This window comes from Argiope bruennichi, chromosome 5 (genome assembly GCF_947563725.1).
Source record: "Argiope bruennichi chromosome 5, qqArgBrue1.1, whole genome shotgun sequence".
NCBI classification, from domain to species: Eukaryota; Metazoa; Arthropoda; class Arachnida; order Araneae; family Araneidae; genus Argiope; species Argiope bruennichi.
In genome coordinates, this window is record NC_079155.1 from 59,316,976 (window position 1) to 59,333,995 (window position 17,020).

General features: G+C 27.3%; 1 protein-coding gene across 1 annotated transcript in view; it reads right to left on the reverse strand.

The window, feature by feature from the left end:
* The window catches only part of LOC129969346 (B-cell receptor CD22-like), a 297,654-nt gene that overhangs the window by 52,552 nt on the left and 228,082 nt on the right, over nucleotides 1–17,020 (reverse strand). Inside the window, exon 9 of the mRNA XM_056083883.1 lies at nucleotides 12,972–13,226. Coding sequence (XP_055939858.1) covers nucleotides 12,972–13,226 — 255 coding nt within the window. The remainder of the gene's footprint in view (nucleotides 1–12,971; nucleotides 13,227–17,020) is intronic.

A 17,020-nucleotide genomic window follows, 5' to 3' on the forward strand; every position in this document is an offset into this window, starting at 1 on the left:
TTTTTTTCAAATTAATTAATTGTTTCAATTTGATGATCAGTTTTCTACAATAAGCATCAAATGGAATATTCATTAAATTATCTACAATACTCATAAAAATAATTCATTTGGCTCATTAAACATTTCTTCAAAAAACGATTGAAGAAAAGATTCTTACACATATGAATTTTTATATCATTTCATTTTACTCATTGCTATTGCCAAAAAGAAAAACTGAATACTATCGATCAAGATTTTAATTTTTTATTTTTTATTTTGAATGAACTTTTAACGCAAAGGATAGAAACATTCTTCTGAATTTAGATCACGGAAACTCCGGACTACTAATTTGCAAACATGACAGCCAACAGTAAAATTCCTCTTTAATAAAAATAAACGAACAAAAATTCATCGCTGGTGAACTTCAATCAAACAAATAAAACGATCATAATATCCAACTAGAAAAATAAATAAACCAAACTAAAACTGCTAAAAACTTGAAGAAAAGGAAGTTTGTTTATTTTTGGACGCATAAAAGTATGTAAGAGAAACTATACTTGGTAAGGCGTAAGCTTTAGCGATGAGCCCCCAAACTTGTGTAAGCCTTCCCCTTTCTCATACCAGCTGGTGCACTTGGAACAAGTGAGACTCCACTTGCTGCAAGAACTACTAATTCGATTTATCGACGTATGCGGGATTCCCCCCTTCTCATATATCTGTATGAAAAAACAATATAGCATCCGGTTTCTTCTGCAGCTTATGCTGGTGTGTATAAAAGGAAGTATGCACCAGGATGAACTGATCGTGTTTTGTTCTATTTTTCTTTTGTGGACGAAAGAAGGTGCTGAATGAAGTATGTAGAGTTTTTAAAGAGTGGTAGACTTATTCATCAGATGTTTTGTTATCGTCAGAAGTTCTTTTTGAAATGCAAATCATAAAGATATCTTTTGTTACAGTTTGAACAGAAGCATAAAAGTTCAGCAACTTATTATTATTATTTTTATTTCCTGTATGTGATGAGTGTAAAATCCAGATTGGTATTTTGATAAATATTAACTATTAAAATTTTCCTTGATTGGAAAACACCAATGATGCAATTATCCATGTGTGTGAATAAGGTAATTCTGAAGTGAAAGAATCTAAAAAAATTAGTAATTTTGAATATAATTGGTTTTTTTAGCTTAAAATTATTTATCTTCTTTAAATTTTGAGCAAATTCCCCAGAAAAAAAATCCTTCTATACTACCATATGTATATAAAAACAGCAAAAAAAAAAAGCAAAGAACAATATCCATGAATTGTAGCCCATAAACTGTAGTTTTTATCAAAATTTGCTTTTGTTTTTTTCAGTAATGTCATTAATATGATAGATGACATTATAGTTGCCTACCCTATTTTTTTAAATTTTAAAATAAAACTTTTAAGATACACCTAAATTAAATTTAGTAAATAATTTTGACATTGATATCCGAAACCTGTTTTAAAATTTAAATAATTGATCCAAGAAAAAAATATTTTAAATATATTCTCGATTCTATTTAATCAGATAAAAAAAACATTGATAAAAAGTAATTAGAAAGTAAAATATTTATGATGAATTGGTTATTTTATACAAACAAAGTAATAATTCAAACTTTGTGGATGTCACCTTCTTCCAGTTACCTGCAGCTAGATCTTCCAAGAATACTTGCGGTCGAAATATTTTAAAATTAATTCAAGTGTTTCCTCGGGAAAAATTAAAATTGTGTTTTCTTGCAATCATTCCAGCTCAACGTACAATTATAATTAGAACAGAAAGTGATTTCTTTAGAGACTGCAAAATAATTTAAAGAAATCCGAATTTGTGATTCAAAGTATCGTGACATGATATGATACTGAAGTTGATTCGATTATTTTTATTTTATTATTAAATTTTACTTTTAATTATATAGCAGTGATAATATATAGCTTGTTATTGCTTTTAATTATATAGGCTTGTTAGTATATATATATGATATTAACAAGTATTATATATATACTTAAAATATTTTTTTAAACTTAATAAAATAAGAGCAAAAGATTGTCTAAAAATGAAACAGACATTGTATTGTACCGACAACTTATTTTTTTCAAACTTCAAAATGACATTAAAAAAAAGGCATTTTTGAAATGATTTTTTTCAAAATGTGTTAAGGAGATACTTTAAAGTATTGGTTAATTTTCAACAACATTTCTAGTCAAGAAAGTTAAAAAATATCTTCTTAATGAACCGCTATTGCCCTGCACTAAGCGTAGTGTGGTAGAAATAAGTCCAACTGTCAGCACTGTAAAGAACTTTTAGCGATTTTTTTCAACTCACATTCTGTTTGACGTGACTTTTAATAGAAAGCAAGCCAACAAACATTACCAGTTTAATATAATTTCTTTTATCATGATTAATGATTTGATGGCATAAAATCTCATTCATTGTGAAATGCAAGATCAGAGCATCCATAATAACTGTGCGAATAACGTATTTACAATAGCGAAACTATGTTTAGGCAGTAATTTCTTTCTTAAAACATGAAATGGAGTCTCTATATATCTCTCTACATTCTATATATGTCTCGGTTTATATAATTATATTATTCAATAAGAGGACTACAAATAATCACACATACAACGCAAAACACGAAAGTTATTGAGTCGCAAATAATACTGATTCGATTTATGTCCACATAAGAAACCATCCTGACATATCTGTATAAAAGTATAGCTTTATTATCAGCTGTAGCTTATGGTATGAATGTGTTGTCAAATTTGTATCCGGCTGACTCAGTTTGTATAGTTTTAACTTCATGTAAAATCAAGACATTTAACATATAGATGAATTTTTACATAATTGAAAATATTTATTACATTATTTCAAACGTTTTTATTGCAGTAACAATGCATAATTTCAATCATATATTTAATCTGAAAGTTTCCAATACTTGCTTATTTCAATTGATTGGATTCTTTTTATTAGAGCGATTCCATACAATCTTCGATAATATTATTAGATGATTTTATTGTTTTTTTTACTTATAATCATTGTTTTAAAGTTAAGATTGATTGTTTTATCATATAGCTGTTGAATAGAATCTTGCATATTTTTTCTTTAAGTCCGTAGAAAAATGACCAAAATGTAAATATATCTTTTATTATTATTCATAATAAGGAATCATGCCAACTAGATAAACAGATAAATTATATTTTAATATATAAGGCATGAAAAAGTGTATCATATAAATTATAAATATGTTATGAAGCGAAAACATAAAAATACATTCCGAAAAATTGGCTTTCAGACTCAAGACTAAAATATAAATCATAAGCAGTAGAATTGTACAATGAAAACTAAACTACTATAACACATTAAACTAAATAATTTTAAATGAGCTTTTTTCTTTGAGATATTAATTTTTTCCCACTTTTTTTTTAATATAAAAGTGTTTTACATACATACAAAATGATATATATTTATGTATTTAACAATAATAGGAGGTTTATAGTTTCATTCTTAGAAAATAAATCTCTTTCCTTTAAATTGTTAATAAGAACGAACAATTTTCCTTCTTAGATTCTTCTATTTGTATATTTTTCGATATAAATTTTATGGGATAAGTACTAGCACATTTTTTTTCTTTCTTATTTTTTTGCCATTTCGAACTGATAAAATTCTTTATTGTAATCCAAGATCTTCGATTCATCTTTCCTGATTCATTTCCAAACATTCACAACATTTTCTTTCTTCGCAATTATTTTCCTAAATTAATCAGTTCTGGAGAATAACTTTTATTGCCTACAAATTTATTTCCTAAATAATTAAAAAATAATTTGATTTTCTTAATGCAAAGATCCGTATTTTTCGAATGGAACTAACGTTGCCTGGGTATTTAGTATTGTTCTCATTATATTTCTAAATAAATGGAAAAATCTGAAAATCTTTAATTTTCTATTAAATTTAAAGAGTTTAAATACTTTCAACGTAGTTAGCTGTAAGAAAATTAAATAAAGAATGATAATGCTTTAGAAGTTGTTTTAAATATCTTCTAGAAAATCAAGTTTAAATGAACTTAAGTTTAAATGAAAGTTTTAGCTTTCTTTGTAGTTAAATAGAAAAACTAATCAAATAAATGGTTTCATACTGATGTATTCAAAGTCCATTAACATTCGAACTTTTTTTTTCTTTTGTGAATGCTTGCGAGCTTCCTACTCGTATTATTCTTTCCTATTTGGTTTTGAAAAGAATTCTTTTGATTATTTCGATTTCAATATTTATCTTTTATTTTTTTCCGAAATAAATTTTATTAAAAAAGCCAGAGCAAAGTTGAGAACTTTCCTTTATAATGCTTTTTTAAATGAAGAAATCGGAAATATTTGCAATCATTCTTCTTTGTGTATTAAATTGAATTGTCAGCTATTGTGGAAAATTAAGTAATCTGTGAGTATTCAACACTGAAGTAGATAAAAACAAATGCAAATAAAAAATACAATTGATTTGAAAACCGGGAAATTTGCTAAGTACAAATTTTATTTTTCAAATTTATTACTTCTTCTTCCTTCGTATCTTTTCTCTCTTTCATTTTTCAGGAAAACAATTTATATAATAACTCGTTTCAGCAAAAATTAAAACAAATAGAAATTGGTTTTCAAATTAATCCATTAAAATGGATATATTTTAAAATTTTCTGAAACAAATGCTTGCAAAATTATTTTTAAAAAAAGTCGAAAACTCTGCAATTTTGGTTTTAATTCCTATTTCACCGTTTTTGTTAAATATTTTTTGCTTTTTCGTATAAAGAGTTTTGAAGAAATATTATTACCGCCAAAAAATTCGAACTCGAGATTTTGACGAATCTCGGTACTTCAGACATTCTTGAACACATTCTGCTCAATATTCCAGTCTGCTAATCTGTCTGTCTGTAAAGACATTTCAAAAGTCGTTGGGCTATACGACTGAAATTTGATACATAGAATTATCTCCAAATTCGCAGATATCGATTGCCTCCATTTTGTAATTAATTTTGAGAGAAATTTATTCACAGAAAACCTGTCTATCTGTCTGTTTGAGAATAAGGGAGTTTGGCAATTACAATACGCAAAATCCTACGCAAATGAAATTTGATGCACAAGTTTAGCTTCTAAAATATAAATATTTATCAAATTTTACTCTCGCGGGAGATTCCACTCTCGCGGGAGATTCGGTAAAAATGCCAGAATCATGCCACAGATCTATATTTCTTAACTATTGTTCACCAGTGCTATGCAAGAAATTCTCCACTTTATCGATGGTCCAAAAGTGTTTTGTTGGTATGTGAGATATGTGATAGATTTATCTGAAGAACCAGGCCTCCATTATGAAATGTTCAACCGTTTCCACTGAAAATTTTGAGAAATTCTCTCTTCTATATTCAGCGACCACAATGAATACTGATATGCCTAAACAATACCATAATGAACCTTTAACTAATTTTCTATAGATATTGATTACAGATATTTCTATACAGGTTTTAGTTAATGAGTCTTCCCCTAATCCTATCTTATTAGTTACGATAATTTGATTTTCTTTTGTAACGAAGCACACAATGAGGCGCATTAAGGATTCACTTCTACTTCCTAGATGGAAAATTCTTATTTGAAAGCTTGAAATTAAATACTGTAAAGGCGACATTTAGAATGCAATTATTTAATTGTCTTTGAAGGGTATTGCATTACTATTGTGCAATTACTAGTCTCGTGATAAATATTTCCCTTTTTCTCGAATAAAAAGAATGCACATCACATAATTGGCTGATTAGCTAACATTTGAAGATTAAGTATGTATCATATATTTAAGAATTTTATTCTATTGGATTAAAGCTGGATTATCTTACAATTTCTTCTCATTAATTGTGTAATTTTCTCATTAATTGTAACGTAAAGGATTTCATTTTCTATTGTTAAAGAAGCATTTTTTTGTAATTTGGCTGCGAAGTAAGTCTCATAAGAGAATTTTGTATTAATAACAATTAATTAATTTAAGAGATGTAATCATATTTACTTGTTTATGTATCGTTTTGTATTATTTTGTTACAATTTTGTTAAAAGAAACCATATTGTACTTCTAATTAAATAATGTATGTCACATAGATAAAAGCTAAACTATTATTATATTTTAAGAATTTATATTAAATATTAAGAATATATTTATATAGTTGAAGAAAATATATATAAATTTGAAAAAAATATACATTTAAAACTATTAGAAACTATCTCGTAAATATATAATAACCCAGCATGCGCATTAAGATATTCCTCTTCAATAAGAAAATAATTATCTTTATCTTGAAAATGTTTATCTTTAAATAATGCTCTTTATAAATGTACTTTGGCTGTGATGGGTAAAATAATTTAATAAGGTACACAATTTCAAAGCATTTTCAATATATTTAGAATTTTGATTTAGAATTATTTTTCAAAACTCATTGTAATGATTAATTACTTTTTTTCATTAAATATTGTCCCTTGGGATAATTTAGAATAGTTATGCCTTAACTAATTATATTAAAACCAATTATTCAGTGTCAAGTGAAAGTTTTGGATCCTTTTGGGAAAGAAAATCGATTATCATTCATTAGGATTTATTTTCATTTAGAAATAATCACTGAAGGCTCATTAATAAAATGATTTGACATAATGATCCCTGATGAACTGGAGCTTCTTCTTTTTTTCTTTTCTTTTTTTTGTGAAAAAAAAGCTAACAAAAAGACGAGGAAATAAACACTGTTTACCACTAAATCCACTACAGGATTTAAATACTAATTAAATTTTTCATCATATCATAAACTAATTAGTTTCGCTATCTTTGGGACAACTCCAAAAATCTTTTATACGCACTTTTTTATTCCAATTCTTTTATTTTATTATTATTTCACCTTTTCAAGAGAACTGACTTATATCAGAAGAGATCTAAAGCTATTTCTTCAAAACAAAAATCTAAATTAGCATACTCATTTAACTATCTTTTGACGTATCTTGCTGGAAAGATGTAGATAAAAAAATACATGTTTCATTAATTAACTTTAAAAACTTTCAAGTCCCCCTATTTTTCCTTCTCTCTTTTTCTTTAAGCGTTCGACAAAATAATTCAAATAATGCAATCAAAAGTTGAAGGCGCAGTAAATTAATGGTTTTCTTAGAAGGGGGAAATTTCAGGTATCCCAGAGGAGAAGGTAAATTAGTTTTATGCAAATCAAGTGTAAAATTAAGCAAGCTCTCTTAGACGCTACGTCTCCACAGCCGAAAAGGCAAATAGCGGAATAAGAATAATGGAGTTAAAATATACGCATCTCACCGGCTAGTTTTTAGTGCTCTTTTACTAAGTAACCAGCAGCGGTTTGGTAATTAGGTACATTAGAAGATGATCGTGAAAAATAAATAAGCTTACTGAAACTTATTGCAAAAATCGTGCTAGAAAACATTAAGCATTCATGATCGGGTATTTCTTTTAATTTGTTTTCGTTTCCAATTGATTTACTCCTTTGAAGTATCTAACTGCTCAGCAAATTTTTAAATCAACTTTAATTAAAAATCTTTTTTTTTTCAAAGTGCAGTCATACTGTCTCATTGAAATCTTGTATTTAATAATTGAATGAATTAAGCCTGATTTTTTAATGCATCATAGAGATTGCTGACTTCATAGGAATTTATATTATTTTAACTGACATTATTTTTGAATAATTATATCGAATTATCGAATATTATTTTAAATCGCTAGAAAATATGTCTAACTACTCATGAAACGAAACAAATTTATATAATTCATATGATGGAATCCAGTAATTAGATATTATTGTAATATTATATAAAATGTAGTCGTCTTTAATCTCCAACTGGTTCGTCAAAAATATTGGGAGTATTTAATTTCAGTTAAATGTTTTTGATATAACTTCGTTGTTGTTTCTTATGGCACTTGTCATAGACAATCCCGCTGACAAAGTCAGCGATTTTCAACCGAGATTTTTAGCATCTCTGGTTTCAATAGCGCCATCTAGTGGTACGACTAGCAACTAATGTGTCACAACCCTTTTTACGGGGCGGGCTTCATTCATACATTTCATTCATTCATCTAAAGATTGTAATTTAGACATGGATCAGAGAACGATCCCCTCTGAACCAGTACCTCCATTGGTATTGTCTCGACTTGGAGGACTTTGTGATCACGACAGATTTATACGCGCACCAGCCACCTTATACACAGAGTGTCTTCGGCAGATATAACTTTATGAAATCCATGTGATATTGTTCTTTCTATGTTTTCTTCATTGCATACATGGACCTTCCCATAGAAATCCAATTATATCATAGTACTATTACAAAATAAATTTATCACCAATCTGTCTTCTAAATTTTGTGGCATTATAACTTCCCTTTTTATTATTTGTCTTATAAATGACACAGGCTTAAATAGAATCTTTCATCTTTAGCCTTCAACAATGGAAAAAAAATCATGCGATTAAATATCTGATGAAGCAATAAAAATGGTTCGAATTTCAGAGTATCAATGTTATCCGTTGCTGGTAGTTACTTGCAAAATAACAGGTGTTGTAAAAAAATGCCAAAAATTAGAAAAAAATATATACACAATCGATACCACTAAAAATATTTTTTTTTAAATTTTTAAACGGTTTGAAATTTATTTTTGTGCAATAATATTTTAAGAATTTATTTCGGGAAAAAAAAAAACTTTAAAAAATGCAACAATTTTTAATTATTATATTTTCAAACAATTCTCTCTAAGATAAACATTCTCCCTCTATCAAGAAAAATATGTACCGAATTTAAAAGCTATAAGTGAAATAACCAGATCTGTACAGCGACAGCACATTCACACGTTCTTCCTTATTATAAGTAAATTTGTAATCATTACAAGTCACGTAAATCTCGTGAAAAGGAGATAGCAAGTTAAGAGAATGAATGATATCTGATTTTTAAAAAGGCAATTTTGAAATATCCAGTATATTAATACTATGATAAATTTTCGACGGATACTTATAGCATGATTTACCTCCCACGTTAAATGTAGAGTATAAAAAAAGAATATAAGGAAAGCATCCGTTTTGTATCTTTTACCTTCTGTATTATGCATTTTCATTTCTAGGTTTATTTAGTTTTAAATATTAAGAGAAATCAAAATAATTTCTCAATCATAAAATCTTAATTTTTACTGACAACTTTACAGCTTTTATACATTGAAACTAGCATCACAACGGTAAAGAGTACCGGAGGGATGAAAAATAAATAAAAGGAATGAATTCATAGACCAACTGTTGAACAAAAATTACTCATAAGAGTAAAACAGCTTTGGATGCAAGTGAAATATTTCTGAATAAAGAAGAAACTAGAATAGAAGAAAAAAACTGGAATCTAGAAAAGCTGCGAAAATTAAATATGTTTATTGCTGTAAAAAGACCTTCCTGGCTCATTAGCTTTGCTTACAAAGCGGCTATATAATTTTATGAAAAAAATTCAGTTGTTGAGTTTAAAAAGCATTGCTAAAATTTTGTTATGCGATACCTCTCGAAAATAGGGATGAAATGTGAGAATGTGGTTATCAATGGAGGCCATAAGACTTCAGAAGAAATAAAAATTTGCGAAAACGCTCCAATGTTTGGAATTAGGCTAGAGGCTTTGGAATGATTTGAAATATAATATAGGAAGTATAATCCAATAAAAAAATAACCAGAAAAATAATTTTTAGTTACAAATTAAAATAATTATTAAGTTTTTAAACATTTGAAGACATTTATTTCATTATAATTATTATAAAATATTTATTATTATTATTATAAAATTTCTTTCAGTGATAAAACAAAATAATTATCAGCATATATCTAATCAAATCATTCAACATTGAGTAATATATTGTTCAATACAAAATCTCTCTAATGATTATTTATTATCTAATATTAGATTTTTCAAAATCTATATAAATTCTTAATTCAAGAATTTATTATAGATATTTAAAGGATTTACATTACCAGGTAACGCAATCTTATTTTATTCCAAATTATTACGAAAACTGATGCATTTTCGAAAATTCGTTTAATAAGCATTAAATTGGAAACAGACTTCTACGACATGTTTTGAATTAAATTGTTCAACAAACATTTACATTACCACTTGGAGTTTGAATTGAAGCAATCATCTAAAATTGATTTAACAATGCTCCATTCCCAATAATTTATTTGTTAAAAGTATTAATTGATACAATTAAATTTCCTTTCTAATCAATGTACGAGTTCGTATTTCGAATGAATAACCATCAATATTTCTGATAAGTCTTAGAACAATTCTAACTCTGCTACTGAAGTATTTATTAGATTCTCCATATATTATAATTAAAATCATTTGCGCTTCTCTCTTTAAGTGCCTTCCATTGATAATATAATGTTTTTGAAGAAAAGATTTCTCTTTAAGGATAATAAGTATTAAATTCAATAAAATCATTAAATATTTGTATAAACTTCGTACTCAAGCCAATACATTAATATATTCGTTATATTTTATAACCAAGCATTTAATACAAAATATAAATGCTAATAAAAAGTTTTAGTGCAATTTTTAAAAAATTTTTATCATATAAACTGTTTGACTGATGATAATCTATTAATATATCAGGCATTAATATGAATAACTTAAATAAATGAATATTATTTACAGAAATTAGTTTAATAGATTCGAACCTATAATCAAAGATAATGTAGCATGAACATGTTTTAAATTTGAATTAAAAAATGTTTTTATTTATTTATTTGCAACAAAATGCTCACATAAATGCATTTAATACCCTTGTTATACACATGAATATAAATCTGGCAACTAAAAAAACGAAAAATTATTGATGTAAAATATATTAAAAAATGTATTTTTAAAAATATTAAAATTAAAAAAATCATTTTATTAAAATAGACTTTAAAGAAATTGAAAACAATTGCATTTATTTTAATTCAGTATGAAAATAATTATGTTCCATAACACGCTGAGAAATTAATGAGAGAAAATGTTGAGAAATGTATTGCTTCTTTATTAAAATAGGAAATTAAATATTTTAAAAAAAATCCTTCTCAATCAGCGTATTACCAAAATGTGTTTATCAGGTAAATGTAATAGTTTCGGACCCAAATGTTTGCCCTATAGGGAATTTTGGAGACTTATCATCGTTGAAATCGCATGATACATTTTATTAATCCCATGCCAGCCAAGAAAGCGTACTATTTTAAAATAATTTCAAAAGTAAATGGAAACAATACATAAAACGTCGGAACATTTACTGCAATAATATATAATATATTGGTTATGTATAAGAATGTAATTTTATCGAACTGAAAGCATTATCGAACTGAAAGTAGTTTCATATTGTCGATCTCAATTTATTTGTAATTTCCATTAATTATTAATTAATTTTTGAAAATTCTGTAATAATTTCAGATCTAAATAGAGCAAATTTAATAAAAGATTCTAGTGAGACTTCAGCATTATATGTTTTATTGAAGAGACACATTAAACGGAGAAATTATATTTTATATGATAAGGGAAGAAAATAATATGCTCAAAGAGTATGTTTTGTAGCACACACACACACACACACACACACACACACACACACACACACACACACACACACACACACACACACACACACATACACACGCGCGCACATACAGAGAGAGAGAGAGAGCTAAAACGAATATATATTGTTACTGGATTCAATTCATTTTTCTTTTTTTTTCTCTCTTATTTATTTAATTTTATACTATATATTCGAGCAATTTTCTTAAAAAAATAGATAACTTAGAATTGTTTTGGACTTATTATGGACGCATCAAACTGGTATGTGTTACAATGAAAAGACTCAATTCCACTAAGCAATGCTTTTCTAATCTTTTAATGGCGCAGAGTTGTGCTACTTCGGAAAACATTATAAAGATCCTGCATCCTAACTACCCATAAACGGAACTAACTTAACTTCCCTAACTGCCATAAGGGAAAGATTTAATTGGTTTATTTTCTAAGTTAATTAAAGCAAGCATATAATAATCAATGCATTATGAGACTCCACAAAACACTGATTTGATTAGAAAAGAAAATATCAAATGAATTAAACAAGACATATGTAGTATAGTATTGAGAAGAAAATGAATTTCCTTGGAGGCAATCATATTCGAATAAGTATGAAACGCAAAGATGTGCTACTTCGGAAAACATTGTAATGGTTCTGCACCTAAACCACTCATAATTACCCATAAAAGGAACTAAACTTCCCTAACTACCCTAAGGGAAATGTTTAACTGGTTCATTTTCTTAGACAATTAAAGCAACATAGAGTAATCAATACATTATGAGACTCCACAAAACACTGATTTGATTAGAAAAGAAAATATCAAATGAATTAAACAAGACATATGTAGTATAGTATTGAGAAGAAAATGAATTTCCTTGGAGGCAATCATATTCGAATAAGTATGAAACGCAAAGATGTGCTACTTCGGAAAACATTGTAATGGTTCTGCACCTAAACCACTCATAATTACCCATAAAAGGAACTAAACTTCCCTAACTACCCTAAGGGAAATGTTTAACTGGTTCATTTTCTTAGACAATTAAAGCAACATAGAGTAATCAATACATTATGAAAAGCCACAAAACACTGATTTGATTAGAAAAGAAAATATCAAATTAATTATACAAGACATATGCAATATAGTATTGAGAAGAAGATTCATTTTCTTGGAGGCAATGGATTCGAATAGCTATGAAACGCAAAGATGCGCTTCTTCAGAAAGTATTATAATGGTTCTGCATCTAAACCCACTCATAGGGGAAGACTTTAATTTATTTATTTTCTTAAACAATTAAAGACGGTTCAGAATAATCAGTGTATTATGAAGCGCCTCAAATCATGGATTTGATTAGGAAAGAACAGAGCAAATGAATTAAATAATACTTACGCAATACAGTAATGGAAACTGTAGCCCTCGCCATGCCATGTCGATTCATTACGACACACGTATAGTTTCCACCCATGGCTCGAGACAAGGACGAATTGAAGGAGAGGACGGGTCCTCGGGCCACAACCGAGCCATCCACTCGCCACTCATAATTTGCTAATGGGTGTGCCGAGGCACTGCACACCAGGTCGTCCAGAATTTCACCTTCCATCACTTCCAGGCGGACGGCGGATATCTGGATGTTTTCAGGAGGATCTAGCAATGAAATGAAATAAAACAGACTTCGGGTGAGGACGTCAGTTTTCAAGATTTTGGTAAAAATAGGGAAAATATGTGAGGTTTATTTGAAGTTTGTAACTTATATGGAAAGAATGGATAGAAACTGGTTTGAATGGGCTTAATTTAACAAAGTCAACTTAGTCAGTTTTTTATCGCTTTTTTTTTTCCTTGAAAAACATGATACTTTATATCTTTGATATTTACCCAGAAATGTAAATTAAAAAAGTAGTTTAATTTCTTATTTTAGAACACATTCTTTGCATTATACAATTTTCCTAATAATCCTTACAAAGCGAACGAAGTTTAACGGTTTGATTAGTTGAAGCTAATTGAAAATCTTATTGAAGCTAATTGAAAATATGTAACATATTTTTAACTAATACCTCTTACAGGAATATGTATACATATATCTTTCCGCACATGCAATTTCAATCTAAGCTTTGAAGCAAAAAAAAAAAAAAAAGTTGTATAAAAGAATAATTGCAAACATAGTTGGATGAATTAGTTTTCAATTTCTAAAATTAGATTTTTATCTAATGCGTAAATTTATATATAAATTATTAAATATTTCTTATTTATCGAAAGCAAATATTTGAATGATTTATAAAATACCACAAAAATGTCCTGCAGAATAAAAGTACGGATGGTATATGGTATATCTTTTTGCGATGATTCCAGATCCTTTAAAAGTCACTATATCTTCAGCAACAGAAAATGGATGTACCAGAAGAAAGATTAGGGAAGAAATAAATAATTGACGATAACTTGATATAAAAGCAATCGGTATTAAAACTATTATGATTCTTGAAATTATTTTTGAAATCGATATCCTAAACCGCATTTTTCATCAAAAATTATTGTTTTAAATTTTCTCTTAACATATTATGAGATGTCGAAATCGAACTGATCTTAATGAAACTGTCATCATATTATTTTTTTTTATAAATTAATATAAGAGAAACAATGCTTTGGGTCATTAAGATAACTCTAAAATCTTCGGGGATCAAGATGCTTTGTTCAAAATAACAAAGCAGTAGAAAATATCCTTTAATGAGATGAAGGATAGAATTAACTCATAAAAAAAATTAATGAAAATAATCCTAGATTATTTTCACAGAATCAATTGTTACAGTTTTTTTCTACATTAGGAATGCACATTCTTCAATACTCTAATCCCTTATTTTCACTAAAATATACAGAAATATCCTAAGTATGGTCCGAAATTAGTGGCAGAATCTTAAAAAGATTAATATTGTTTTCCTCATTCAGAATCATTTTTTAAATAAAAATTAAAATTAATAAGAAAATCATCTGTTTATAATACTTGTCATTAAAAATTTCTGATTTTCTTTCAAAAATTTTCAGGTGAATAAAGGGGAACTTGTAATTAAAAATTTCTGATTTTCTTTCAAAAATTTTCAGGTGAATAAAGGGGAACAATGTTTTTTTTTTCAAAAAAATGTACCTTGGGATAACAAGTATGAAAAAGTTATATATAACTGTATGATACATTTAGTACTATAGAGGATTATAATAGAGAATGAAATAATGGACATATTTCCTGATACAAATTTAAAAAATATTCATTGCAATAAAATATATGCATCAGTCATATTAAGAGATTTTAAAGCTCAAAATACCACATATATTGAATGGCATAACTGAAGATTAACGAGACGTAACATGAGAAAGGACTTCAAACAGAAACTCAAAAGTTCGCCTCCATATTTCACAGAATTTTATAAAACCTTCTGGCTATGCTGCGAGATTTTTTATTCTTATTCTTCTTTTTCTTTCCGAAGTCCACGTTGCTGCTGTGGACAGATCTTTCTACTTTTCATGATTTATACACAAATGAAAAAAAGAAAAGAAAAAAAAAAAAAAAGACGAAAATATCTCCAAGATTTTTCAAGCCCACGTACTCTTAAAATTCCTGAAGGGAAAAATATTCTTCAAAGCCAACTTTTGCCTCACAGACTTAGGGTTATTCAAAGAAATCCATATAGAATTCAATACGCTTGGATTATCCAACATGGGAAGATCTTTCTGCTCCATGGATTAAAACCACCAGGTCCAGCTCAGAAATTCCACGGAAGTTCCTTTTTCGTAAGGTTCTAGCGCAATTCATGGAACCAACTTCCGATATCAGTCTCGCATACGAATGGCCGAAGAGTTTTTAAGTATATTTTACAGACTTCATGACATACATTGAATCCATGAGCTTAGGAATTGATTCATTTTTAGAAAAAGAAAAATTTCAACCGCGTGAATTTCATTCATTTTCTATGAAGAGCTTAGATATTTCTTAGAGCCAAGTTTCGATTTAATAAATGGAAAGGAGAATTTGGAACTTTATAAATATTTCAAGGGTTTAAAGCACTTAATTAATCAATTAAACTAAAATGAAAACAGAAAGGTTGTATTTATTCATCCTATTTTAGGTGTGCAAAGATATAGCTTTTGCAAAGGTAAACATCTTTTGGGATGAATATTTCTAAATTTATTTGACTCATTTTCTTTATTTTTTAAAAATATATTCCTTAGTTAAAGGCCTACTTTCTATAATTGAATCTCGGAATAATATTTCTTTATTTATTGAATAAACTAAAGAAGGTACATTCCAAAGTATTTGATTAAATTATTCCTCAGCCTACATACATTGTTTTAAATATACTTTTAGTTATATAAATTTGTTTTTTATATAATTCGCAAAAATAAAATAAAATAAATATAAATAATAAAATTTATATTTATTTAATTTATTTATAGTCAAATTTGTATTATTTCTTAAGATAAAATTGCATAATATAGATATGTTACTTCCAAATATTTAAGACAATAGTTCAGGAAACAAATTAAACATTACTTGGAAAATATTTGAAAGAAATCCTTACAAGATAATGTTTTACTACGAGCTAAATTTTTCATCTATTAATCACTATAATCAGGAAAGCCTAAGTTATTATTCCTGAAATTTTTTCCTTAATTCTTTGCGTTTGCAGTAAATGGAAGGAGAAATATGAATATCTTCTTTTAAATTTTGAAAATCAAAATGTTATGTAAGTTAATGCAGTTTGTTTTTAATCTAACTTTATACATTTCATACCGAGCAAATTTCGCATTTTCTAGTAAGAGTATTAATGCCAACTTATTCATAATTTGTCTTTCTAATGAATGAACTTATAAATCAAATAATAATAAAAATGTTACTAGTTTGCATCTTCTATGGGTGAACTTAAGCCTAGATAAAGAAACAGCATATAACATACGCAAATCTACAAACTACAAAAGTATTTATTTATTTATTTTGAAATTCATCGCCTATTATATATTTTAAAAATAAATATTAAACAAAATTTGGAGAAAATGAAAAAAATAAAGAAATTTATTCCATCTTTCTCAGATCCATTATAATAATTTAAATCATTCTGTATTTTCAATCGGAATTCAGCTAAGAAAGGTTTAATTCTAAAATACCACAAGTTTTTTTTTTCTCATAGAATATAAAAAATAACCAAGTATCTTAGGTACATGCGAAATTACTTAATTCCCATAATGAAAGAATTTAATGAAAGAATCTTAACCAATTAATTTCGCTTTCCTTTTTTAACATATTACATATATCCTATTCAAGTTACAGATATTAAATTAATTTACGTTAACTAACATCTTTCATGACTCGTTGATTACGCATTATTGTCAATAAGGATTAATCATTGAAAAATGAAGGATAATAAACACATGTCATGATATAACAATTAGTTGAAATT